The sequence below is a fragment of the Pongo pygmaeus genome, chromosome 1 (genome assembly GCF_028885625.2).
Source record: "Pongo pygmaeus isolate AG05252 chromosome 1, NHGRI_mPonPyg2-v2.0_pri, whole genome shotgun sequence".
Lineage (NCBI taxonomy): Eukaryota > Metazoa > Chordata > Mammalia > Primates > Hominidae > Pongo > Pongo pygmaeus.
In genome coordinates, this window is record NC_072373.2 from 203,993,262 (window position 1) to 204,017,401 (window position 24,140).

The 24,140-nt window shown below is 53.0% G+C and overlaps 2 protein-coding genes across 5 annotated transcripts in view; both read right to left on the reverse strand.

The window, feature by feature from the left end:
- Positions 1-4,581: 4,581 nt before the first annotated feature.
- SFN (stratifin) lies at positions 4,582-6,251 on the reverse strand. The gene has a single exon (XM_054457977.2). It carries the CDS (start codon positions 5,818-5,820, stop codon positions 5,074-5,076), a length of 747 nt encoding a protein of 248 aa, XP_054313952.1. The 5' UTR covers positions 5,821-6,251; the 3' UTR covers positions 4,582-5,073.
- Positions 6,252-11,436: 5,185 nt separating this feature from the next.
- ZDHHC18 (zinc finger DHHC-type palmitoyltransferase 18) overlaps positions 11,437-24,140 on the reverse strand; it is a 30,610-nt gene continuing 17,906 nt past the window's right edge. For 2 of the 4 annotated variants that reach the window (XM_054498993.2, XM_054499028.2), the window contains exons 3-9: positions 20,274-20,423; positions 18,596-18,733; positions 18,428-18,476; positions 17,803-17,905; positions 16,181-16,293; positions 15,221-15,320; positions 11,437-12,197 (exon numbers count right to left, since the gene is read on the reverse strand). In XM_054498993.2, the coding sequence (XP_054354968.1) occupies positions 12,099-12,197; positions 15,221-15,320; positions 16,181-16,293; positions 17,803-17,905; positions 18,428-18,476; positions 18,596-18,733; positions 20,274-20,423 (752 nt within the window). In that variant the 3' untranslated portion in view covers positions 11,437-12,098. Of the gene's footprint in view, positions 12,198-12,782; positions 12,861-13,327; positions 15,321-16,180; positions 16,294-17,802; positions 17,906-18,427; positions 18,477-18,595; positions 18,734-20,273; positions 20,424-24,140 lie in introns of those variants that run through there. The other 2 variants (XM_054499011.2, XM_054499020.2) reach the window with 2 other exon arrangements.

Consider the following 24,140-nt stretch of genomic DNA (forward strand, 5'->3'; position numbering starts at 1 on the left):
TTAAGATATAATTCATGTACCACAAAGTTCACCTTTTTAGAGTGTAAAATTCAGTGGTTTTTAGTATATTCATAAAGTTGTGCAACTATTTATTTAAATCTAGAACATTTCATTACCCCAAAAGAAACTCTGGGCTGGGTGCAGTGGCTCATGCCTGTAATCCCAACCCTTTGGGAGAACGAGGCCGGGCGATCATGAGGTCAAGAGATCGAGACCAGCCTGGCCAACATAGTAAAACCCTGTCTCTACTAAAGAATACAAAAATTAGCCAGGCGTGGTGGCACGTAGCTGTAATCTCAGCTACTTGGGAGGCTGAGGCAGGAGAATCTCTTGAACCCGGGAGGCAGAGGTTGCGGTGAGCTGAGATGGCACCACTGCATTCCAGCCTGGCGACAGAGTGAGACTCCATCTCAAAGAAAAAAAAAAAAGAAGAAAAAGAAAAAGAAACTCTGTACCCATTAGCAGTGGGTCTGAATTTTTTTTTTTTTTTTTTTAGTCAGAATCTCACTCTGTCGCCCAGGCTGGAGTGCAGTGGCGTGATCTCGGCTCACTGCAACCTCCGCCTCCTGGGTTCAAGCGATTCTGCTGCCTCAGCCTCCCAAGTAGCTGTAGCTGAGATTACAGATGCCCCCCACCATGCCCGGCTAATTTCGTATTTTTAGTAGAGATGGGGTTTCACCACGTTGGTCAGGCTGGTCTCGAACTCCTGACCTCAGGTGATCCACCCGCCTCGGCTTCCCAAAGTGCTGGGGTTACAGGTGTGAGTCACCGCGCCCACCTTTTTTTTTTTTTTTTTTTTTTTGAGATAGAGTCTTGTTCTGTCACCCAGGCTGGAGTGCAGTGGCGGGATCTCCACTCACTGTAAGCTCCGCCCCCCAGGGTTCATGCCATTCTCCTGCCTCAGCCTCCCGAGTAGCTGGGACTACAGGCGCACGCCACCACGCCTGGCTAACTTTTGTATTTTTAGTAGAGACGGAGTTTTGCCGTGTTTGCCAGGATGGTCTTGAACTTCAGGCCTCAAGGGATCTGCCTGCCTCGCCCTCCAAAGTGCTGAGATTACAGGCATGAGCCACTGTGCCTGGCCTTGAAATTGTTCAAATATCAAATCTAGGCCAGGAAAAGTTGGCAAGAAGTGTTCACCAAGAGATTAAAAAAAAAGTCATGGACAAAAAGGTTTGGGATCCTTGTGGTCAGAACCTGGTGCCTAATATGTACAACTATTATGTACCCATAAAAACTAAACATTAAAAATTGAAAAGAGCCTGGACGCGGTGGCTCACGCCTGTAATCCCAGCAGTTTGGGAGGCTGAGGTGGGTGGATTGCTTGAGCTGAGGAGTTCAAGACCCACCTGGGCAATTCTGTCTCTACAAAAATTAGCTGGGTGTGGTGGTGCACACCTGTAGTCTCAGCTACTTGAGGGGCTGAGGTGGGAGGATAGCTTGAACCTGGGAGGTCAAGGCTGCAGTGAGCTGAGATCGTGGCACTGCACTCCAGCCTGGGTGACAAAGTGAGACCCTGTCTCAAAAAAAAAAAAAAAAAAAAGAGAGAGAGACAGAGAAAAGAAAAGAGAGAGAGAGAGAAAAGAAAATAAAAGAAGCTGGTGCCTAAGCCAGCTCATATTTAGCCCTAGTTAGCATCTGATTTAGAGATACTCCAAAGCACAGCATCTGGTTTAAAATCCTTCAACACCGACACACTACCTTAGGGCAGCTCACTTCTCCCCATATGGGGCAACCACGAGTGATCCAGAGCTAACAGACAAAAGTCAGAGGCAGAGAGAAAAGAAGGAAGTTCCTTTCCCAGGATGTAGCCCATTAAGAGAGAGTCACCAGACCTGTCTGGTGAGAGAAATCAGGTCACCTCTAGAGCTGAGTGGAGTTACTTGCCCTGCCTAGAGTCCCTGGTTTGGAGCCTTGAAATCTAACACACCTCTAGGAAAGGAAGGGAGAAAACAGGGGACCCGGAAGGCATCAGAGTGGTCCTGCCGGCTTCCCCTGTAGAAGCAGGAGTTCTGACAAAAACCCTTCAGTTTTGAGTCCTATGGGTGTAGCCAAGCTTGGACCCTGGGCTCAGCTCTCTCCATCTTGCCAGGTGGAAGAGTGACCACCTGATGTGAGGGCAGCATTCTCAGGGGGCTCAGCAGGCGTGCAGGTCAGCTTTGGCAATAAGGCTGCCCCTCAGGACTGGGCCTGCCTCATGATTCTGCTTTAGGCATAAAAATGCTGGCCAACTCCTAGACTTATTGAAGCTAGAAGGATTCGTTAATAGCTGACATTTGAGGCTGGGTGAGGTGGCACAAGCCTGTAACCCTAGCACTTTGGAAAGCCGAGGCAGGAGGATCGCTTGAGCCCAGGAGTTTGAGACCAGCCTGGCCAACATGGTGAAACCTTGTCTCTACTAAAAATAAAATAAAAAATCAGCTGGGTGCGGTGGCAGGCACCTGTAGTCCCAGCTACCAGGAGGCTGAGGTGGGAGGATTGTTTGAGACCAAAAGCCACTGTCACGCCTGGGGTGACAGAGCCAGACCCTGTCTCAAAAAAAAAAAAAAAAAAAAAAGGCCTGGCGCGGTGGCTCACTCCTGTAATCCCAGCACTTTGGGAGGCCGAGGCAGGCGGATCACCTGAAGTCAGGAGATTGAGACCAGCCTGGTTAATATGCTGAAACCCCGTCTCTACTAAAAATATTAAAAAACTAGCCAGGCTGGTGGCATGCACCTGTAATCGCAGCTACTTGGGAGGCTGAGGTAGGAGAATTGCTTGAACCCGGGAGGTGGAGGTTGCAGTGAGCCGAGATCGTGCCACTGAACTCCAGCCTGGGCGACAGAGCTAGAATCTGTCTTAAAAAAAAAAAAAAAAAAAAGCTAACATTTGTTGAGCCTGTCCTATGGGTTACTTTACAGCAACTATAAAAGGGAGGTACTGTTTTTCAGTTCCCCTGTTTATAAATGAGGACACAAAGGTAAGCAAGATTAAGAGCCTTGGCCAAGGCAGGCTGGGAGTCAAACCCAGGCCGTCTGAGTCCAAAACCGCAAATTTTCTTTCTTTTTTTTGGGTTGGGGGACGGAGTCTAGCTCTGTCGCCCAGGCTGGAGTGCAGTGGCGTGATCTCGGCTCACTGCAAGCTCCGCCTCCTGGGCTCCCGCCATTCTCCTACCTCAGTCTCCCGAGTAGCTGGTATTACAGGCGCCCGCCACCAAGCCCGGCTAATTTTTTGTATTTTTAGTAGAGACGAGGTTTCACCGTGTTAGCCAGGATGGTCTCGATCTCCTGACCTCGTGATACGCCCGCCTCGGCCCCCCAAAGTGCTGGGATTACAGGCGTGAGCCACCGCGCCCGGCCAAAACCGCCATTTTCACTCTTGTGTTAGCCTTTAGTCCAAGCCCCTTATGATACAAGAGGGAAACTGAGGCCCAGGGAGGTATAACGGCTTTTCCAAGGTCGCACAGCCAGCCAGCCAGGGACACAATCCAAGCCTCTCGGCGACAGGTCCAGGGCTGCTTGGATTCCGGAGTGTGGTGGGGGCATCTTGGCGGCTTTTATCCAGCCAACCTCGCGGCCGGCCCGGCCCAGGCCCAGCCGGGCGAGCTGATGACTCAACGGGCAGGCACTGCATTTTGCGATCCTGCCTCGTCCCGCTGCTCTAGAGGGTTCCCAGCTCTCGGGCCGAACGGGTGGCAACTTGTCTTGAGTGAAACCGGGAAAGCTCCGCCCCTCGGCGCTCAGCGGGAGGCGGGGGCGCCTCTCAGTCAGTCAGCGAGTCGTGGTGTCCGCCAGGCCTGGTGGGCGGTGGGAAACTCGCCGCGCGCGTTCCGCCGCTCACTTTCCCATTGGCCAGTCAGGCTCCCGGGGCGGTACCCTGGGGCAGCTCCCTCCTGTGATTGGGCGGTATCGGCCTCGGGCCCCGCCTCCAGTCCTGGGCTGCGAAGGCTGGACGGAGCAAGGCGGCCGCAGGTTCCGGCGTGTTGCTGGCTGCAGAGAGCGCAGGCGGCGGGCTCGGCAGGCACAGCTCCCAGCGGCCCTTCCCACCTAGCTCGTCCTTCCTCCCCTTCAGCCCCTTTCCTTTTGTCTCCAACTCCGAACTCTGTGGGACGTGACCCTCTCCTAAGATCTAGGCTTTTATGGCGGCGCTATACCCCTGCCTCAGATCGTACTCCCCTCCGCTGAGATCTGAGCCCTTGATGAAACTGTGACCCGCCTGCACATCGGGTGCTCAGTGCCGCGCACTACTGCGGCGCTGTCCTTAGATCTCACGCCGGAGACTTCACTGTTTCCTGCCCCGCTCCACCAGAGCTCGTCAGCCTCCCGCGCCGCGGCTCCCACTCACCTCCCCTCAGCCCGGCAGAGGAGCCTCGGCGCCTCCTGTGGGTTCACCCGACCCTCCCGGTCCCGTCCAGTTTGACTGGGGCTGCCCTGATGGAGAGAGCCGGACCCCGGCCTCACCTGGACTCAAAGTCTTGCGTGCGGGCCACTGAGCCACCTAGGGAGGTCAGGGCCCTAACTCAGAAGTCCAAAGTCAGGGTCTCTAAGTCAGATTCCAGTCCCACTCCCAGCCCATCGCCAAGAACTGGAAGAGAGACAGGAGGAGTGTCACAGGGGAACTTTATTGAGAGGAAACATGGTCACACCCAGCAGACATGCTTTCCCTCAATCTCGGTCTTGCACTGGCGCGCGCGCGCGCGCACACACACACACACACACACACACCCATCTCCAGCCCCTGCCACTGTCCAGTTCTCAGCCACAAGGCGGGACACTCCTCAATTCCTACGATCAGAGGCAGCAGGGGCAGGAGGGAGGCAAGAGGAGGGGAGAAGTAGCCTGGTCCTGGGGTCGGGAGGAAGCGGGTGCGGAGAGCAGGGGTGGGGGCATGACCAGTGGTTAGGTGCGCTCAACAGCTGCAAGAAGAGTGGGATCCCCAGCCCCAGGTGGCCTCAACTCTGCCAGTCCCTCTCGACGGAGCCCTTTGGAGCAAGAACAGCGCCTGGGGGAGAAGGGTGGGGCCTCCCACCCCATACTAGTCCTCTCGGCAGGGTGGGGGACTGGAGGGGCAGGGCGGGGCGGTGGCGGGCAACACTCAGCTCTGGGGCTCCTGGGGAGCCTCGCCCCCCTCTTCCCCGGCGTTGTCGGCCGTCCACAGTGTCAGGTTGTCTCTCAGCAGCTGCATGATGAGGGTGCTGTCTTTGTAGGAGTCCTCGCTGAGGGTGTGCAGATCAGCCATGGCCTCGTCGAAAGTGGTCTTGGCCAGAGAGATGGCCTCCTCGGGGCTGTTGGCGATCTCGTAGTGGAAGACGGAAAAGTTCAGGGCCAGGCCCAGGCGGATGGGGTTGGTGGGCGGCATCTCCTTCTTGCTGATGTCCATGGCCTCCTGGTAGGCTGACCGGGCTGAGTCAATGATGCGCTTCTTGTCGTCACCGGTGGCCACCTCGGCCAGGTAGCGGTAGTAGTCACCCTTCATCTTCAGGTAGAAGACCCGGCTCTCGGCGTCCCCAGCCTCCTTGATGAGGTGGCTGTCCAGCAGGCCCAGCACGGTGTCGCACACGCCCTGGAGCTCAGTCTCCACCTTCTCCCGGTAGTCACGCACCTCGGGGCCCTTCTCCTCCGAGCCTTCCTCGTTGCTTTTCTGTTCAATACTGGACAGGACCCTCCAGGCAGCCCTCTGGCCGCCCACCACGTTCTTATAGGCTACTGAGAGCAGGTTTCGCTCTTCGCAGGAGAGCTCCTCGCCCTTCTCCACGGCGCCCTTCATGAAGGCTGCCATGTCCTCATAGCGTTCGGCCTGCTCTGCCAGCTTGGCCTTCTGGATCAGACTGGCTCTCTCCATGGCTCTGGGGACACACAGGCGGGCGGCGGGCTAACTGCTGCCTGGGACCAATGCCGGACTCTGTGCCTCTCCTGCTCTTGGCCTGCCTTTTGGCTGGGTGGCCAGGCCCAGAGAAGGGTAGGGAGGAGCAGGGGGCGGGACCAGGGCCCAAGACCTGCCTCCCTCTCCTCTCCTCCCCACACCCTTTCCGGCTCTGCAGTAAAGGTAAAAAGGCTGGGATGTGGGGGTGAATCATCAGAACAGTCAGCAGGAGAAATCTGGGCGTGGGCCCCACCTGCACTGGCACCTTTCCAGGCTCCAGGCTGCCCCCTCTTGTTTGGGGCTGGCATCACATGGCTGCCCACATCAGGAAACAGCTTCTCAAATCAGATCCTCCTTCACAGTGCCCTTCCAGGGACTAAGGATGGCTTTAGCCCCTGGCTGCTTCAGCCTCGATAGATCCCATAAAGGTTCAGGAGGATGGGGTTCCTAATCCTGCCAGGTAACATCCCCCCTTGGTTCAGGTGAGGATAACTCATGTTTAGGTGGGGCCATGGAGTTTCCCAAGCACTTTCGTATTCACGATCGAATTTAATCCCCACCATGTCTCTGTGACACACACAGCACCATAGAGATGGGAACACTAAGTCTCAGAGAGGGGTGAGATTTGCTCAAAGTCATATAGCCACCAATTCCCTGAAACTCCTTTCTGCACCCTGCTTCCTTTAGCTTTTCTCCCATTGAGGCCTCTGACCTATGAGCTCCAGACTGTGTTTGGAAGTGAGATCCAGGCTCCTTCTCAGTCTACCTGAAGATGGTTCCATCCTCCAGGCCTCATTCCCCCTCAGGGTCCCCGCTGAGCTCCCAGAATGCGCAGGTGGCAGCTTTCAGAGTGCCGCTTAATGAAGTGTTTAACAAGCAGCCTCTGAAGCTCCAGCCCAGCCTTTGTAATTAGTCACCCAGTAGGTTTGTTGGACACATTTCCCATCACTACACAATTTTCCCTTTCAAGTTGGTGGCCTGTTGCCACTTGTTTGAGGATTTACCCTCTGGCCCTCCACGCCAGGTCACCTGCCCTCTCCAAGCCACACGCCATCAGGTACCAGCGGGGCTCACAGAGGGTGGGGTCCAGCTCCCCGGCTGTCCCACTTTTCTGCCTGACTCAGACTGCTCTCTGTCTGAGGCTGGGAAGCAGTCCAGTTTGATCCCCCAGGGGGGACGCTAGCAACCTGGGGAGAGAGAGGACTGAGAAAGGGAGGTGGCAGTGACACATACTATTCTGTTTTATGGGGCAGCAATTCCAGCTACGTGATGCCTCCCCCAGCCTGTCTCTCAGAAGTTTCCCTGTTCCTTCCTTTTTTTTTTTTTTTTAAATAGAGACCAGATCTCACTACATTGCCCAGGCAGGTCTCAAACTCCTGGGCTCAAGCGATCCTCCTGCCTCAGCCTCCCAAAGTGCTGGGATTAGGGGCATGAGCCACTGTGCCTGGCCTGTTCCTTCCTTTTGACCATTGCCCCACCTCTAACCCCTGGCAGAGTCCTCAGAGATGGAGACCTCTGTTGCCAACGTTCTTTCCCTGCTTGCCGGAGCCCTGGCCTCAAGTTTCATCAAGAGTTTCACCTAAGGGTGTTGGCATTGAGCCTACAGGGATGGATTCCTGCTTATCTGCCCCACCCCTAGCCAAAGCTTAGATGGGGCTCAGAGGTAGGGCTCCCTTCACTGGGATTCTGCCGGCCTAATAGTTGAGTCAGGATAATTTCACAGGCCTCTGTCTCCCGCAGGTACCCTAAGTGTCTGAACACTCATCTTCCCTCCTAGAGGGAGGCTTAGGCCAGAACTCTGGGGACCAAAGACAAGATCCTTCTCTTTGGCACAAGGAGGAGTAGGGACATGTCTGGGCTAATGCTACAGGGTTTCCAAGGAAGTAAAGGGGATTTTAGGTTTCACATCCCAAAGATTTTGCTCAAATCGGAGAACTGACGCAGAAAACAATAGGAACCACACGAAAATACCAACTTATAGAGGGTATCTTGAGGTAGTGAGACTGAGTGATTTTGCTTCCCTTTGATTTTCTTTCTTTTCTATTTTCTTTTTTTGAGATAGGGTCTCACTCTGATGTCCAGGCTGAAGTACAGTGGTATGATCACAGCTCATTGCAGTCTCAACCTCCTTGGCCTCAGGTGATCCTCCTGCCTCAGCTTCCTAAGAAGCAGGTGCTCACCACAAAGCCCAGCTAATTTTTGTATTTTTTTGTAGAGACAGTGTCTCACCATGTTGCCCAGGCTGGTCTCGAACTTCTGGGTTCAAGCAATCCTCCTGCCTTGGCTTCCCAAAGTGCTGGGATTACAGGTGTGAGTCACTACACCTGGCCGTTTTCATTTTCTTATTCTCTCCAATTTATAAATAGTGAATATGGGTCGGGCACGGTGGCTCACGCCTGTAATCTCAGCACGTTGGGAGGCTGAGGTGGGTGGATCACCAGGTTAGGAGATCAAGACCATTCTGGCTAACACAGGAAAACCCCGTCTCTACTAAAAATACAAAAAATTAGCCGGGCATGGTAGCACACGCCTGTAGTCCCAGCTACTTGGGAGGCTGAGGCAGGAGAATCGCTTGAACCCGGGAGGCGGAGGTTGCAGTGATCCGAGATGGCGCCACTGCACTCCAGCCTGGGTGACAGAGCAAGACTCCGTTTCAAAACAAAACAACAACAAAAAAGTGAATATGTATTGGTTGTGTATGAGATACAGAATAGACTAGTATCTTTGGAATCAAGACTGCCTAAATGTAATTCTTATAGCTGTTTGTGGCCTTGGCCAAGTGATTTAAGCTCTGTGAGCCTCAGTTCCTGTAACTATAAAATGGGACTTGCGAGGATTACACAAGTTAATGGAAAGCACAGTAGAATGGATGGCAACTATTATTATTATTTTTTTCTTTTTTTTGAGACGGAGTTTCGCTCTTGTCACCCAGGCTGGAGTGTCGTGGCACAATCTCGGCTCACTGCAACCTCCACCTCCTAGGTTCAAGTGATTCTCCTGCCTCAGCCTCCCGAGTAGCTGGGATTACAGTGGTGCACCACCACACCCAGCTAATTTTTTCTTTTTTTTTTTTTTTATTTAAGTAGAGATGTGATTTCACCATGTTGGCCAGGCTGGTCTCGAACAGCTGACCTCAAGTGATCCACCTGCCTCAGCCTTCCAAAGTGCTGGAATTACAGGCATAAGCCACCATGCCCCGCCAGATGGCAACTATTATTATCATGTGAAAAAATCCCATCAACTTTATTATGATCAACATATACTCACAAAGCACTAACATAGAGCTAGGTTCTGTGAAATGAGGAAGGACCCCAAGCCAGGACTTAGCCAAAGGCCAGACCTTCCCAGCTGGGTGTCTACAGGGGAGAGGAGGCAGTTTGCCCATAGCCTTCTCTCTCCAGATGGATGAATGGCCAGATGTGCTCAGCACTGCCTCCTTCCTCTCCATCTAGGACAGGCGTGTCCAATCTTTTGGCTTCCCTGGGCCACATTGGAAGAAGAATTGTCTTGGGCCACACATAAAATATACCAACACTACCGACAGCTGATGAGCTAAAAAAAAAAAAAAGTTGCAAAAAAATCTTATAATGTTTTAAGAAAGTTTACTAATTTGTGTTGGGCTGCATTCAAAGCCGTTCTGGGCCACATACAGCCTGTGGGCCGTGGGTTGGACAAGCTTGATCTAGGACATTCCTGTGACCTCAGCAGGTCCTGGAACCTCAGGGGCCTTCATTTGTACTAGTCATCCAGCCGGGGCTTCCCCAAGTCCTGGGAGAAAGCTGGAGATCCCAGGACACTGGGAACCTGGAAGGCAGGGCCTGGCAGGCCCAGGAACTTTGGAGCTTGAGTCCAGGGAGGGACCATTTGCTTCCTGCCACTTAAACTAGAGGACCTGGTGGTGGTTCACGCCCTCCGCATAGCCATGAGCAAGGGCAAGGAAGCCCCTTCACTCCTACTCCTCCCCTGCTGGAGCTCAGGGGTGCATCTGGGAGCCAGGCTGCCTGATAACTCCTGCCCGCTCTGGCCTGTTGATCCTGACTCAGTTCCTGTTTCAGGTACCTCCCTTTGCCTCCGGGCCTCCATTTCCCAAGTTCAGGAGCTCAGACGGGCAGGAGGCAGCAGGCCCTGGCAGGGCACGGAGCTCCACAGTCAGCTGTCTGAGTCAGCAGGACAGGAGCTGGGTCTGCAGCCCAAAGGGGCTTTCCTCATTCTGCCTGCTACCTCCCCACCCTCCTGTACAGCATCCATTCTACCAGCAGGCTCATGGGCTCTGGCCCCATAGTCAACCAATCCTTCTTAGCTGGTAATAATAGGCTTTGAAGGGTTGTGATGAAGAAGGCAGCAACCATTTGCTCTCTACCTCCACTAAGGACAGAGGACAGGGCTCTGATAGCAGTGGGAGGGACACCAGGTAGATTCTAGAAAGAACTTCCTAAGAAATGTTTCTGTCTTGGAATGATCAAATTAAACAGGTGGCCAGAGGAAGCTCTAGCACCTTTTCCCACTGGCTAGTTGTGAACAAGAGCCCAGTTACCTAGCCAAGAGCTTACTTTGCTGGTTACCTTTGGGAAGGGATATTAAATTATTTTTATTACTTTTACTGCTCCTTGTGGAGCAGAGCGACCCCATAGGCAGTGCGCCCAGAGTAGCCTACATTACTTTTAAGTGATTCGTAGTTCTGATTCTTTTTCTCCTGAAGGCACTGCTGTTTAGAGTATCCCACATCTAAACCAGTCCAGTCTAGAGACAGTGCGGAATTTATGGAGAGAGAATGGAATGAGGTCAGAGTGTGGGACTGCATCCCAGCTCTGTTATAAGGCCTTGGGCAGGTCCCTTCCTGCCTCTGGGCTTCAATTTCTCTATCAGTAAAACAAGGAGGCTGGCCCAGATCAACTCTAAGCCCTCTACTGGCTATGACATTCTCTAATTTTAGGGTTTCTCCAAGATCTCATCCTCCCATTCCTTGGGTAGTGCAGATGGCTCAGAGCTCGGGGCAGAGATCAGGTTCCGATCTGGGATTTGCTGCTTTGCCAGCTGGGTGACCTTGGGCAGCTCCTGTTTCTTCCCTGAGTCTCAGTTCCCTCATCTGTAAAAAGGCTGACATCATCCTCCTCATAGGTTAAGATGAGAAAATGGGCCCGGGACTCGGCCAGCCATTGCTGAGTGGTAGCGGTAACTATTTTTTTAGCCCATAGTACAGTGTATGCACGTGTGTATCTTGATGTAGGGCAGCAGCTGGGGAGAGAGAAGTTTCCATGAGATCGTTACCCTGGGCTGGGCTCAGTTCATGGGTATGGCAGTCCCAAACTGGAGTTAAACCCTCTGTCTCAGCCTGCGCTGGGACCTATCAGAATCCAGAGGTCAGCTAAGGCTGGGTGGTGTCTGGAATTGAGACCAGGAGTTCTGGAGGGGCAGAGTGAAAAGGATGTCAGCCACTTTTCCTGTGTCCCTCCTGGCTTCGTTGTGCTTTTAAATCTCCAGAGCAGCACTGGCCAGCTGGAAGAAAGCTGGGAGCGAGGGGGAGCCATATGTTCCACACGCCCACTGCAGGTCCCATCCCTGGGCCCCAAAGTAAAGGCGGCACCAGACAGCCAATGGTATGGCAAGAAGAGGGGAATCTTTATTTTGGTTAAAAAAAAAAAAAGGTACAGGATAGCAGACAAGCAGCCCCCAGCCCTAGGCTCAGCTGATTTTCCTTGGCCCAGCTCTTTCCTTTAGTCCCCTGAAGTATATGGGGCTGTGCACGGCTAGCTTGGTCCCTCAGTGCCTAAAGCAAAGGAGGCATGCACCCTCCCTACATCCTACCTACTCTGGTGGAGGGTTGGGGGTGGGAGGTGGACAGGCTGTGGGAACAGTATCAAGCCAGTTGTGCTTAGAACAGTCACCAAACTTGTTCAGCAGCGTCATCCACCATCAACACCCCAGACGGCTCCTGAGGAAACCTGCTGGGCTTGACTATGGCTATGCCTGATCTGAGGGGGTGGAAGCGCAGGCTGTAAGGCCAGATTCCTAGAGTCTTGACACCTCAAAAATCCGGGGAAGGGGAAGTCAGTGGAGGAGAGAGGGAGCATATCAGCATAGAGTCACATTATCGTGCTGATGGCTGCATTATGGCTTTCTACACTCTGGCCGGCATGGAGCGGGAATGGGGCAAAGAGGCCAGCCCCTGCCCCCTATGGGGGCCCTAGAGAGCACACAGGCCGGGCAGGCTTGGGGGCAGACCCTGTAGGCACAGATGGTGGCAGATGGGCCACAGGTTAGGCAGGTGGAGGTGCCGGGTGCCTGGCTCCCCCCAGGCCATTCCTGGAGAGGCAGAGAGCAGCGGTCCTCAGGAGGTCCTTAAGCCCCCGCACACACTGGAGATCCCCGGCAGGACAGCAAAGAAGGAGAAGAGAGAGGGTTAGCGGGACTGGGAGGAGGGAGGCGGCCTGCAGGGGCCCCAGTGGTGGGGAGAGGTGCTGCCACAGCACCTCCCTCTCCCCGAGAGAAGGGCCAAGGCTCAGGCAGCAGGCAACCAAGCAGGAGAGAAAACGGGCGGGTGAGAGAAAGCTCAGCGGGGACAGAAAGCCAGGACACAAGAGTGTTAGTGACCGGTGGCCCCTGCATACCAGGACCCCACCAGCACAGACCTAAGCACCTCAGGGCAGGTTCACCATCCTCTCCCCAGCCTCACCCTCCACTTCCTCTTCCAGCTGGAGAGCTGCTCTGCGCGAAGCTACTTCCTCAGTCCACAATGGGGCTGGGCTCTTAGCCTTGCCCTATATCCCGATCCTTCTGCTTAGGGGGGAATCCCTGGAGACCCTACCACCACCAGCACACACACCGCACCACACACCAGACAGATGGACGGGCTCCATGGCGTTGGCAAGGCATGCGATGAGGATGAGATGGTGTGTGAGGGGAGCGGGCAGTGCTGGCCGACAGGGGAGAAACGGTCTTACCAGCTAACCCTCTGCAAAGAGGCCTGTTAGCTCCCCTCAGGCTGTGCAGGAGATGGCAAAATCCTGACAGGTGTCCTCCTGAGGGAGATACCAGAGAGGTGGGCCAGTGTTATGAGTTGTCTGGCTGGGCCCTGGTGCCCAGGTTGGAGGTGGTAGCCAGGGAAGCTCCAGCTCTCAAACTGGAATCTACTGTCTCAAAACGTTTTCTTAGCTGAACACTCACTGGGGATCGGAGTGGAAAGGCAGTAGGGAAGAAGAATTTGGGGGTCTCCAAGCCCCTGAGGCAGGGGAAGGTGGAGGGGACAAAGAGGGGACAGGATGGCCTCTTTTCACGTGCCCATGGGGCTCAGCTGCAGCCCTCTCTGCTCTGCCTCCAGCGGACAGAGCTCCAGCCAGGTGAGGGAAAATGTAGCCAGATCACTGGGCTGCCTGCCTTCTCACAGTCTCCCCAGGAAAGAACCAAATTTGTCTGAAAGAACAGAGGGCTGCCAACTGGGGCCTCAGCAAAGGAAAAGCAAACAAAAACCAAACCAAACCAAAGCAACTCTTATAAACTAAAGTTTTATTACAAGCAGGAACAAAGAATATTGGCTTAAATAAAAGGTAGGTGGGAGCCCCCTCCTCTAGCCAGCTTCTTCCTCACCTCCCGGGGCCACTGCAGTGATGGCCGAGGGCCCTGAGGCAGGGGTGAAGCTGTTTCTCCCAGAGGGGACCCTCTGTGGCTGCCATTCCCAGCTGTCTGTGACCACTAGCCTCTGGAGTGAGAAGGGCAAGATCTGGGGACTTCCTATGTCACTTTCCAAGGGCTTCAGCCCACTTGAAGGGCCAAGGAGGGGGATGGTGGGACAATATCTATTTTGATAAGAAACTACAGCTCCCAGCAGAGGAGAAACATCCTCTGAGTTTCTGGCCCAGACTCAGGCCAACTTTCACTTGCCTCTTGGTCCACCCTGTACCTTCTTCCTTTTCTCTGGATGGAGGTCCCCGTTTGGCAGAAACACCTTGCCTTCCAGCTCCTGGCACTGGGTCCCATATTCAGAGCTCAGAGGAGGGGGTGTGGCTTGTAGGATGGCAGCCGCTCCCCAGAGCCATCACCCCACCCACCACGCCCAGGCTCAGCCTGTCTGGGCAGGTCCCAGCTAGAAGCCTCACCTGGGGGCTGGGGGGTAGGGCTGGGGGTAGAGTGGCAGAGTCCCCAGACACTGGCTGTCTTAAGTCCATAGAAGAAGGAAAGAGAGGAGGCTGGGCTGAGCCCCATTGGGAACCCAGGGTTTTCTCGTGACCAGTGCATGTGCCCCCCGTCCCCTTGGCTCAGAGTGCTTCTGACACTCAAAGGGGATGGGGGAGAGGGCAGCCCAGGGGATGTGGGAGCCAGCCACATTCATACAGGGCACACATGAACACACACACACATGCACACACACTCTCACTCATTCCAGCCAGAAGGTCTCTTGGAATAAACTTATTAAAACCAACCAGCCTTCTGATAACCCTTCACCTGGCACTACACAGACAGTAATGTGGCTGACTTTTTCTCCTTCCATTTAAAAAAGACTATGTAGAAAAGAGGTCTATAAAATTGTGCAAAATACCCAGCATTAATAAACCCGTTTCAAGTATTGCCAGCATGAGCATAACCCACCCATGCCCAGACCTGGCTTGGGAGAGAGGTGGAGGGGCAGGCTGGGATCCCTTAAAGAGCTCTCCATGGGCAGGGGAAGGACCAGGCTCCCACTTCCACTGTGCTGCCCAGGAACTGCACAGGAGCTGAGGCTGTGGGTGCCTGGCTGGCTGATTTACCTTCATCTGATACAGGCTGTCCCCACCCACCACCAACCCTGCCTTCTCTACTGCAGCCCCAACTCAATCCTATTGGCCAACTCCATAGAAAAGGGGGGAAAACCCCACCAAAAATCCCACAGAAGAAAGGGCAATTATCACCAAGAGAACGAAGGAGCCCACAGACCAAAGCAGCCCATGGAGGCTTCCTCTCCACAGCCCGCTGTCCAGAGCTGGCCACTCCTTAGTCCTGCTTCACCCTGAGGACCCTGGCTCAGCAAGGCCCAAGCAGTTCCCCCACCTGGGAGGCCTCACGCTCAGTTCACAGCCTCACTCACACAGGGCTCGCCCGGCACAGGCAAGGACTTGGTGTGGTCCCCTGGGTAGCCTCCAGAGGCTCTGGTCTCTCCTGGCACTGATCAGCTGGGGGTACCTAGGGCCCAAGGCTGTGGGAACCTGGGTTTGGGGAGCAGAGGGCACAGCCACGGAACAGTTCAGGGAAAGCCACGCAGGGTGGGAAATAAATATGAAAAGACTTGAGTCTTTGGCAGTTCTGCTTCCCTTAGATGGAACAGGGAGGGTCCCAGCAGGTGAGTGCGGAGGGACAGACAGGCCAGCAGGTGGCAAGTACTGAGCCGTGGTCAGGGGTGGCCTCCTACCATGCTGGCATCAGGTTTGGCTCTGCAGGCTGGCTCATCGCTTCTGATGGGTGAGGGCAACACGGTGTCGGACTGCACAAATCCCCTCCGGTCAATCAGGCTTCCAAAACACAAGGGGGACACATGAGGGCTCTGTCCAACACTGAGGCTCCAGGCCAGGGGTTGGACGGCAGAGTCTATCTCAGCCAAGGAAAGGCCCAGGCTGAGAAAGGCTGAGGAAAGGAAAGCTGCTGCCCATCTGGGGGCCCAAGACCCTTACCTCTGGCAGGCCTCTCTCTGCCCTCTGGCCACCTGGCTTTTGGCCACAGAATTTATTCACTATTAGTTCCAACAGGCCCACCTGTCTGGCTGCCAAGAAGCCAGGCTGCAGGTGAGGGAGGAAAGCAAGGATGAATAGGTATTTGGTGACTATGAGAGTCCTATGTTCCTTTCCCCTCTAGGCAGGCTGGGTGACAGGGATACTGGGTGGGGTAGGGGACATGACTGTGTGGGAATGACTTGTCTTAGCAGTGCCCACAGCAATGTAATCCCCGTTCTGGAACTCTGGTGCCCCCTGGTGTCAGGATGAACAGGGAGCGTCCCAGGAGGGCTGAGTCCCCAGGGTTCCTACTGCCAGGAGAGGATGGAGTCGCCACCCAGTCCAGGCAGTGGGCAACCAGAAGGGCAGTGTCATTCAAGCATGGCCGAAACAGTCATGGTGGTTATCCCCGGGGAGTAGAATTACATGTCATATCCAATGCTCTTCTGTTTTACGTTTCGTACTTAATTTTTTTTTTCTACAATGAGCACGTGATTAAATAACAATTCTCCATAGAATTCCTTCACATGACAAATGCCCTCCAGGGGGTGGTGGACGGAGGGCATCTAGGGTGTAGGGGGAGGTGGGCTGATATCCAGGAACACTTTGATCACTGGCCAGGCATGGCCCTGTTACCCCTCTTCTGCACCCCGCTCACTTACCTGGGAGGTAGGGGGCCACAGAGCACAGCGCAGCAGTTGGTGATAATACTTTTATGGCTGTAGGGGTTGACAGAGGCCTCACCGCCCCTCTTGCTGGACCACGAGCCTTTGATCTGCAAGCAGGAAGGAGGCCTGGGTCAAGTACCTCCTTTTGCTTCACTTTTCTAGGAGGGAGGTCTAGAGGCTGGGGACAACTGGCCAATTCCGAAACCAATTCTGGTTATAGAAGGCGACATGTCTTTCATGTGGGCCATTCAATGAGGATGTGGGGAACCCCTGGCAGAGATCAGGAGGCCCCAAAGAGGAGATGACAGAGCAGAGCCCAAGAGAAGCATCCAGAGGAAATGTTTCGGATGACTCCTCCCTTCTCCGGCCAGCCACTTCTGAAGGAGGGTAGTGCAGGGGCACAGGGTGAGGGCTGACCTGCCTGCGAGCCCCGGCCCTGCTACTCACTGGCTACGTTACCTGGACAGATCACCACTTCGCTGAGCCTGAGTCCTCATTGGGAAAATAATACTAATTCTCAGATGGCATTGCTGGGGCATTAGATTAATTCTTACCAGATTCTCTAGCTCTGTGAAGCCAGCTATGGAAGGCACTGGAGAGTTTAGCAATAAAGAATACCTTGACTTTAACCTAGCGTTTTCTACACTTATTTGGCCACACACTCCTTTCTCTTTAACCTCTGGTAATGTGCTGCAGAACTGGCACCCAAGAAGCTACCGCGGGAGATGCTGGCTGATGGCATTTCTGTTCTCACTGATCACCAAGCACACAACGCCCCGTCATGTGTGTTAAGTTTTGTTTCCCTGAATGAGAGGATGAGGTCTGGGAATGTATTTTCTGTTGGAGGATGGGTTGCTGGTAAGTATCAGATGGTGGGCCCTGAAACAGATGCTCTCATTTACTTTTTAGTGTTTGGAGGATGGGGAGGGGAAGTCAGGTCTGGCCTAGGACTGGGCACATCAAAAATGCTTGTTGGTGGCAGTCTGCAGGGCGGCAGGTAGGGAAGGTCAATGGAGCCCACTGACCTGTGCCCTGTCTCCCCCAGGCGTGCATATTGAGAGGCGCAGCCAGGACAGGCCAGTGACACCTTGAGAAGTCACGGCTTTGCTGCTGACAGGGGCAGTGTGGAAGAGGGAGCGCATACCTGTGACTGGGCACCAACCTTCGCTCTGTCCCCTCCCAGCTGTGTGACCTCTCAGACATGGGACATGTCTCTCAGTCATCGAATGGGGAAAAAACATCCCTGTCCTTTCTGCCTCTGGCTTGGCAAAAGGACCCAAACAGATGACGGGAACTGAAAGAATTCTGTAAGCGGTCATGTGCCAGCCAAACATGCGTGCTGTGGTGTGAGTACTGCCTCCTGCAGGGCTGTGGAGAAAAGCAACCTGGGACCTTGGGAGCCTGCATTGAGAGAATGAAGCATGTGGAGGTCTCAGAAGCCTGCATCGGACCCACCAGGGCCAAGCTGAGATGACTAGGAGGCATCTGGCTGCTTAAAAGGCGTTTTCCCAGCAGTCCGTGAGTCAGGACTGTGCTTGGCCGCCCCAGGCTCCCTCAGCCCTGCCTCCTCCTGAGGGCGCTGCCCTAGAATGAGGGGTGGCTCCAGGTTTACTCACATCTTCATTAGTAGTCAGGTTGGAGGCGACGAGGTACGTGTGAAACCCTGAGAGGCCCAGAATGGACCAGATGGAGAAGAAGCAGATCACCAACTCCAGCACGGTGAGGGCAGTTAAGGACCTAAACGGGTGGAGGGTGGGAAGCTTCCCAGCCACACCTGGCCTGTCTCACCTATCCTTCCATGGAGCCGTTTCCCCAGAGAGCTGAGAAGTTTTGGAACCTTCCTGGGGCCCAGTCCCCACTTCTTAGCAGGATCACCTCCTGGGCCCCTTGGAAGGGTCAGGACCCCACTCAAGAGCCAGACAAGGTCAGGGTGACCAACGGCAGAGAAAACTGAGGGTTCCAATCACAAAGAGCTTTGGGCATGACACGGTCCAGGGAGCTTGGCATCTTAAGGGACATACTCTTTTCCAGGCCCCTGAAGACGGGGAACCCCCGGCCCCACAATGCCCCATTTAGGATCAGCTCTTGCCTGGGCGTGAACAGAGGAGCTGGCATGTTGGATTCTAGAGGACACATGTGAGCTGTACGCTGTTCCCCTCTGATTAGAGGCTGAAGCATGGGACCCACCCAGTGAAGGGACCTCAGTTCCCACTGGAGTGTCCTCTAGCTGACAAAGGATATCTTGCTGGTGTCTCCTTCAGAGTGGAGAGGAAGTTGCTTCCCTGAGCGCCTGGGGAGAAAGAAACAGGAGAGGACAAGCTCAGAGGGACAGTGACTGCTGAAGCTTGCTGACCCTTGAGCTTGCTGGCTGACCCCTTCCACTCCCTACTGCCCTCACCCACAACTCACGCAACGTCAGGTGGGTGACCACGCAGGCGAAGATGAAGGCCGTCAGGAATGAGAGGGAGAGAATAAATGCGTAGAAGAAGCGATAGTTCCGTCTCCCCACACAGTTGCCCACCCAGGGGCAGTGATGGTCAAATCGTTCTGGACAAGGGCAAGGGGCGATGGGTTAGTGTGGGCTGGCTCGCAGCCAGCACAGGCATTTGGCGGCCTCATCCATGGTTGCGGTTTTCCTACCCCGTTCACTCTCACAGCACCAGCTGGCTCCCAGGCCTCGGACACACCTGCCTCTGGTCCTTTGTGTACCAGTTCCCACTGCCTGATACACTCTCTCTTGTCTCTTTACCTGGTTAACTGGAACTTCTCCTTCGTGTCTCAGCTGCAAAGCCACCTCTTAAGAAAGTCTCTTCCAATCCCAGACTAGGTGAGGGGGCCCCTGTTATCTGCCCCATCACTTCTCTTTTGTCGCACTCTGCCCATGTCTGTTTTTATGCTCATTTATAATTACTGGATTGGCCAATCAGCCCTACTTGACTGTAAGCTCCATGGGCAAGGGGGGCTGTGCTGGTCTCACACCATGCTGACTCCCCAGGATCCGGAGCAGTGCCAGCACAAAGACTCACAAAAGTACTTGTCACCTGGTCTACCATCCCAACCACATGCTAACAGTCAACAACCCGTCTCCTGCTCTAGGACTAGCGGCCCAGGGAGGGGCTGAGCTGCAATGTGGTTCACAGCCAGCCAGCATCACAGGCCAGGTCAAAGGGCTGAGCTCACCTGCACACTGTCCCAGGGGGTGGAGGCACACCCAGACTGGTAAAGAAAGTCCTTGTGGGAATGTGGGTCACAAGCCCGTTGCGGGCCTCATGCCAAGGCCAGCGCCCTTTGCAGGGGGTGGGCAGGGCAGCTCCTTGGGGATGAATGGTGCCCACTGAGTCACCCCCTTCGCTGCATGCCGTCATAGGGTGTTCCCTGCTGTTCTCTTGCTCAGGGAGTACTGAGCTGGCATGATGAGCTCACTGCCCTGGGAACTGTGCACAGTCACTGTGGCTCAGCTCACCTGGGCTCTCTCATGCAGCATTTCCCTTACAACATCCTCCCAGGGTGCCCATCAGAACTACACAGCCTCTGGAGAGCAGGCAGGGGGAAAAAACAACCACTGCAGGCAGCTGTAGGGTCAGGAGCCATTTCTAGTGGTGACATCCTCTGCACCTCATCAGCTTAAACACCTCTGTTCCTAGATGCTTGTCCCTCTCAACCCTGGGAATCAGATCAAAGTTTTTCAGTACAGCTGGCCCTGGGCCACTGGACGATAAATCATTCTTTCTGGCCCAAACACATCTGGAATGTTATTGTTCCAGTCTGTTTCCTGGGAGCTTGGACCTCTTGAGGACCGGGCTGAAGCTTGGGAGAAGGGTTCAAAGCCTGTCTGTCTGCCCCACACCTCAGAGCTGGGGGAAGGAATCCATAAATCCTGAGCTGAAGCCAAAACACTCCTGGTTATGCTGAGGGCCCCTCCCCTGGGCCCTCCTGAGTCAGGGCAAATCTGGGTGAAGCAGACCCCCTGCCCAGCCCTGGGTATTTCAGACCCTGCCCACGCCATCCCCATGCGTGACGCCCCCCATCCCCAGGACTCAGTCTCTCTCAGGAATCCTTGCATCCCTCCCTGCTGCCTCCTACTCACCCACACAGTTGTCACAGACACTGCAGTGTGAGGTTCGGGGTGGCCGGAACATCTTGCAGGTGAAGCAGTACTTCAGCTTCACCATCTGCCCGTTGATCAGCACCTCCCGGGTCCGAGGGGGTGGCCGGTATGTAGAACTGCCTGTGTTGTCTGAGGGAAGGAGGAGAGAAAGATGGGGAATGCCCAAGGCAGCCCAGGGCCTGGATCCCCAGCAGGGGAAAGCTACTGCTGCCTGGCCAGTCCAGGAGAAGCCTCAGGGTAACAGGTTCCCAGGAACAAACATTGGAGTAAAATGTCTGGCCTAAGGCAGGGACAAACATTAGGAATTGCCACCATGTACTGAGACTGCCTCTGTACCAGGCACTGTGCTAAAACTTTACATACTTGTTCATACACCTGCCGGCCTTACCCACTCTAAGAAGGGCTATCAGAGAAGGAGACTCCCAGAAAGCTTAGTGAGGTTTTTTTTTTTGAGACAGTCTCACTCTTTCGCCCAGGCTAGAGTACAGTGGCGTGATCTCAGCTCACTGCAACCTCCACCTCGCAGGTTCAAGCGATTCTCATGCCACAGCCTCCTGAGTAGCTGGGATTACAGGTGTGTGCCACCATGCCCAGCTCATTTTTGTATTTTTAGTAGAGACAGAGTTTCACCATATTGGCCAGGCTGGTCTCGAACTCCTGACCTCAGGTGATCTGCCCACCTCGGCTTCCCAAACAGCCAGGATTACAGGAGTGAGGCACCGTGCCCGCCCAGTGAGGTTTATCTGCATCTCATCAAGCCTAGACCTATGTCCCAGTTTACAGGAGGTTCAGGAGATGGAGGAACAAAGTGAGTAACACAATGAGGAAAAAGTCAGATCTAGAACATGAGACATCTACAAGACTGCTGGCCTGATCACTAACAAAAGTCAATGTCATTTACAAAAAGAGAGAGGAGGTGCAGTAGCTCACGCCTGTAATCCCAGCACTTTGGGAGGCTGAGGCATGAGGATTACTTGAGCCCAGGGGGTCAAGGCTGCAGTGAGTTAAGATCATGCCACTGCACTCCAGCCTGGGCAACAAAGCCAGAACCTGTCTTAAAAAAAAAAAAAGACAGAAAGAGAGGCAGAGAAGAGATGATTCTAAATTAAAAGAGATTTAAGAGACATAAACAAATGCAATACATCATGGATCTTATTTTGAAAAACAAAACAAAACACAGCAACAGAAGACATTTGGAGGGCAACTGTGGAAATCTGACTATAGATTAAAAACTAGGAAACAGGCCGAATGCAGTGGCTCATGCCTGTAGTTCCAGCACCTTGGGAGGCCAAGATGGGAGGATTGCTTGAGTCCAGGAGTTCAAGACTAGCTGGGCAAATAGGAAGACCCTATCTCTATAAAAAATAACAAAAATTAGCCGGGTATGACGGCGTGTGCCTATAGTCCCAGCTACTAAGGAGGCTGAGGTGGGAGGATCATTTGAGCCCAGGAGTTCCAGGCTGCAGTGAGCATGAGCCAGGATCACTCTACTGCACTCTAGCCAGGGTGGCAGAGTAAGACCCTGTCTCTAAAAACAAACAAAAATTAGGGAACAATTGGCCAGGCATGGTGGCTCACATCTGTAACTCCAGCACTTTGGGAGGCCGAGGCGGGTGGATCATGAGGTCAGGAGATCGAGACCATCCTGACCAACACGGTGAAACCTCATCTCTACTAAAAATACAAAAAATTAGCTGGGTGTGGTGGCGGGTGCCTGTAGTCCCAGCTACTTGGGAGGATGAGGCAGGAGAATCGCTTGAACCCGGGAGGCAGAGCTTGCAGTGAGCCGAGATCGTGCCACTGCACTCCAGCCTGGGCGACAGTGGGAGACTCTGTCTCAAAAAAAAAAAAAAAAAAAAAATTAGGGAACAATTAATTTTCTTAGGTATGATAATGGAATTGTGATTATGTAGGAGACTATCCATAGATTTTTAAGATATATGTTGAAATATTTATGGGTAAAGTATCTATGATGTCTATAATTTACTATGAAATAGTTTGAGAAGAACAAACATATATATGCAAATAAGACACACTATCAACAACTATTCAATCCAGATGGTGAATGTACAGGAATTAGTTGTACTATAGTCCTTCCTGCTTTTCTGTATGTTTGAAATTTTCATAATAAGAAATTTAAGGCTGGGCACGGTGGCTCACGCTTGTAATCCCAGCACTTTGGGAGGCCGAGGCAGGTGGATCACGAGGTCAGGAGACCAGCCCGACTAACACGGTGAAACCCCGTCTCTACTAAAAATACAAAAAAATCAGCCGGGCCTGGTGGCAGGAGCCTGTAGTCCCAGCTACTTGGGAGGCTGAGGCAGGAGAATGGCGTGAACCCGGGAGGTGGAGCTTGCAGTGAGCCGAGATTGGGCCACTACACTCCAGCCTGGGTGACAGAGCAAGACTCAGTCTCAAAAAAAAAAAAAATATATATATATATATATAAAAAACATTATATATATACATAAACATTATATATATATAAAACATTATATATATATAATATATATAAAAGAAATTTAACAGAAAAAAAGGCAGAGATATAGCATATTCATGGATTGGAAGACTGAATATTATGAAAGGATTTATTCTCCCTAATCCACATATTCAACATAATCCTAGTCAAAAATCTCAGTAGGTTGTTTCTGTGAAAATTGACAGACTCATTCCAAAACTCATATGGAGGTGGCTGGGCATGGTTGCTCATGCCTGTGGTCCCAGCTTCTCAGGAGGCTGAGGCAGGAGGATTGCTTGAGCTCAGGAGTTTGGGGCTGCAGTGAGCTATGATTGTGCCACTACACTCCAGCCTTTGCAATAGACCAAGACCCTGTCTCAAACAAACAAAAGACACAAAGGGGCTAATCATAAAAGAGCAATTTGATAAACTGTATTATATCAAAATTAAATTTTTTTTTTCATTTAAAGGTAATCATTAAAAGAATGAAGAGTTTTTTGGGGCTGGATGATTAAAAAAAAGAATGAGGCCAGGCGCGGTAGCTCAAGCCTGTAATCCCAGCAAATTGGGAGGCTGAGGCAGGCAGATCACCTGAGGTCGGGAGTTCGATACCAGCCTGGCCAACATGGTGAAATCTCATCTCTACTAAAAATACAAAAATTAGCTGGGCATGGTGGGCGCCTGTAATCCCAGCTACTCAACAGGCTGAGGCATGAGAATCACTTGAACCAGGGAGGTGGGGGTTACAGTGAGCTGAAATCATGTCACTGCACTCCAGCCTGGGTGACAGAGACAGACTGTCTCAAAAAAAAAAAAAAAAAAAAAAAAGAATGAAGAAGTAACCTTTAGAGCAGGAGTGGATAATTACAAGATGTTTACACCTTGTAAACAAAGACAAAGGACTTGTATCAAGAATATGTAAAGGACTGGGCACCGTGGCTTAAGCCTGTAATTCCAGCACTTTGGGAGGCCGAGGCAGGCGGATGACCTGAGGTCAAGAGTTCGAGACCAGGCTGGCCAACCTGGTGAAACCTCATCTATACTAAAAATACAAAAATTAGCCGGGCATGGTGGCGCATGCCGTAATTCCAGCTACTTGGGAGGGTGAGGCAGGAGAATCACTTGAACCCAGGAGGCGGAGATTGCAGTGAGCCAAGATCGCGCCACTGCATTCTAGCCTGGGTGACACAGCAAGACTCCATCTCAAAAAAAAAAGAACATATAAAGAAATCCTGTAAGTCAGTAAGAAAGTCAGACAACTGAATACAAATACGGACAAAAGACTTAAGTAGGCATCTCATAAAAGAGGCTGTCCAAACAGCCAATAAACACATGAAAAAGTGCTTATATTCATTAGTCAGTGAGGAAATGCAAATTAAGACCACAAT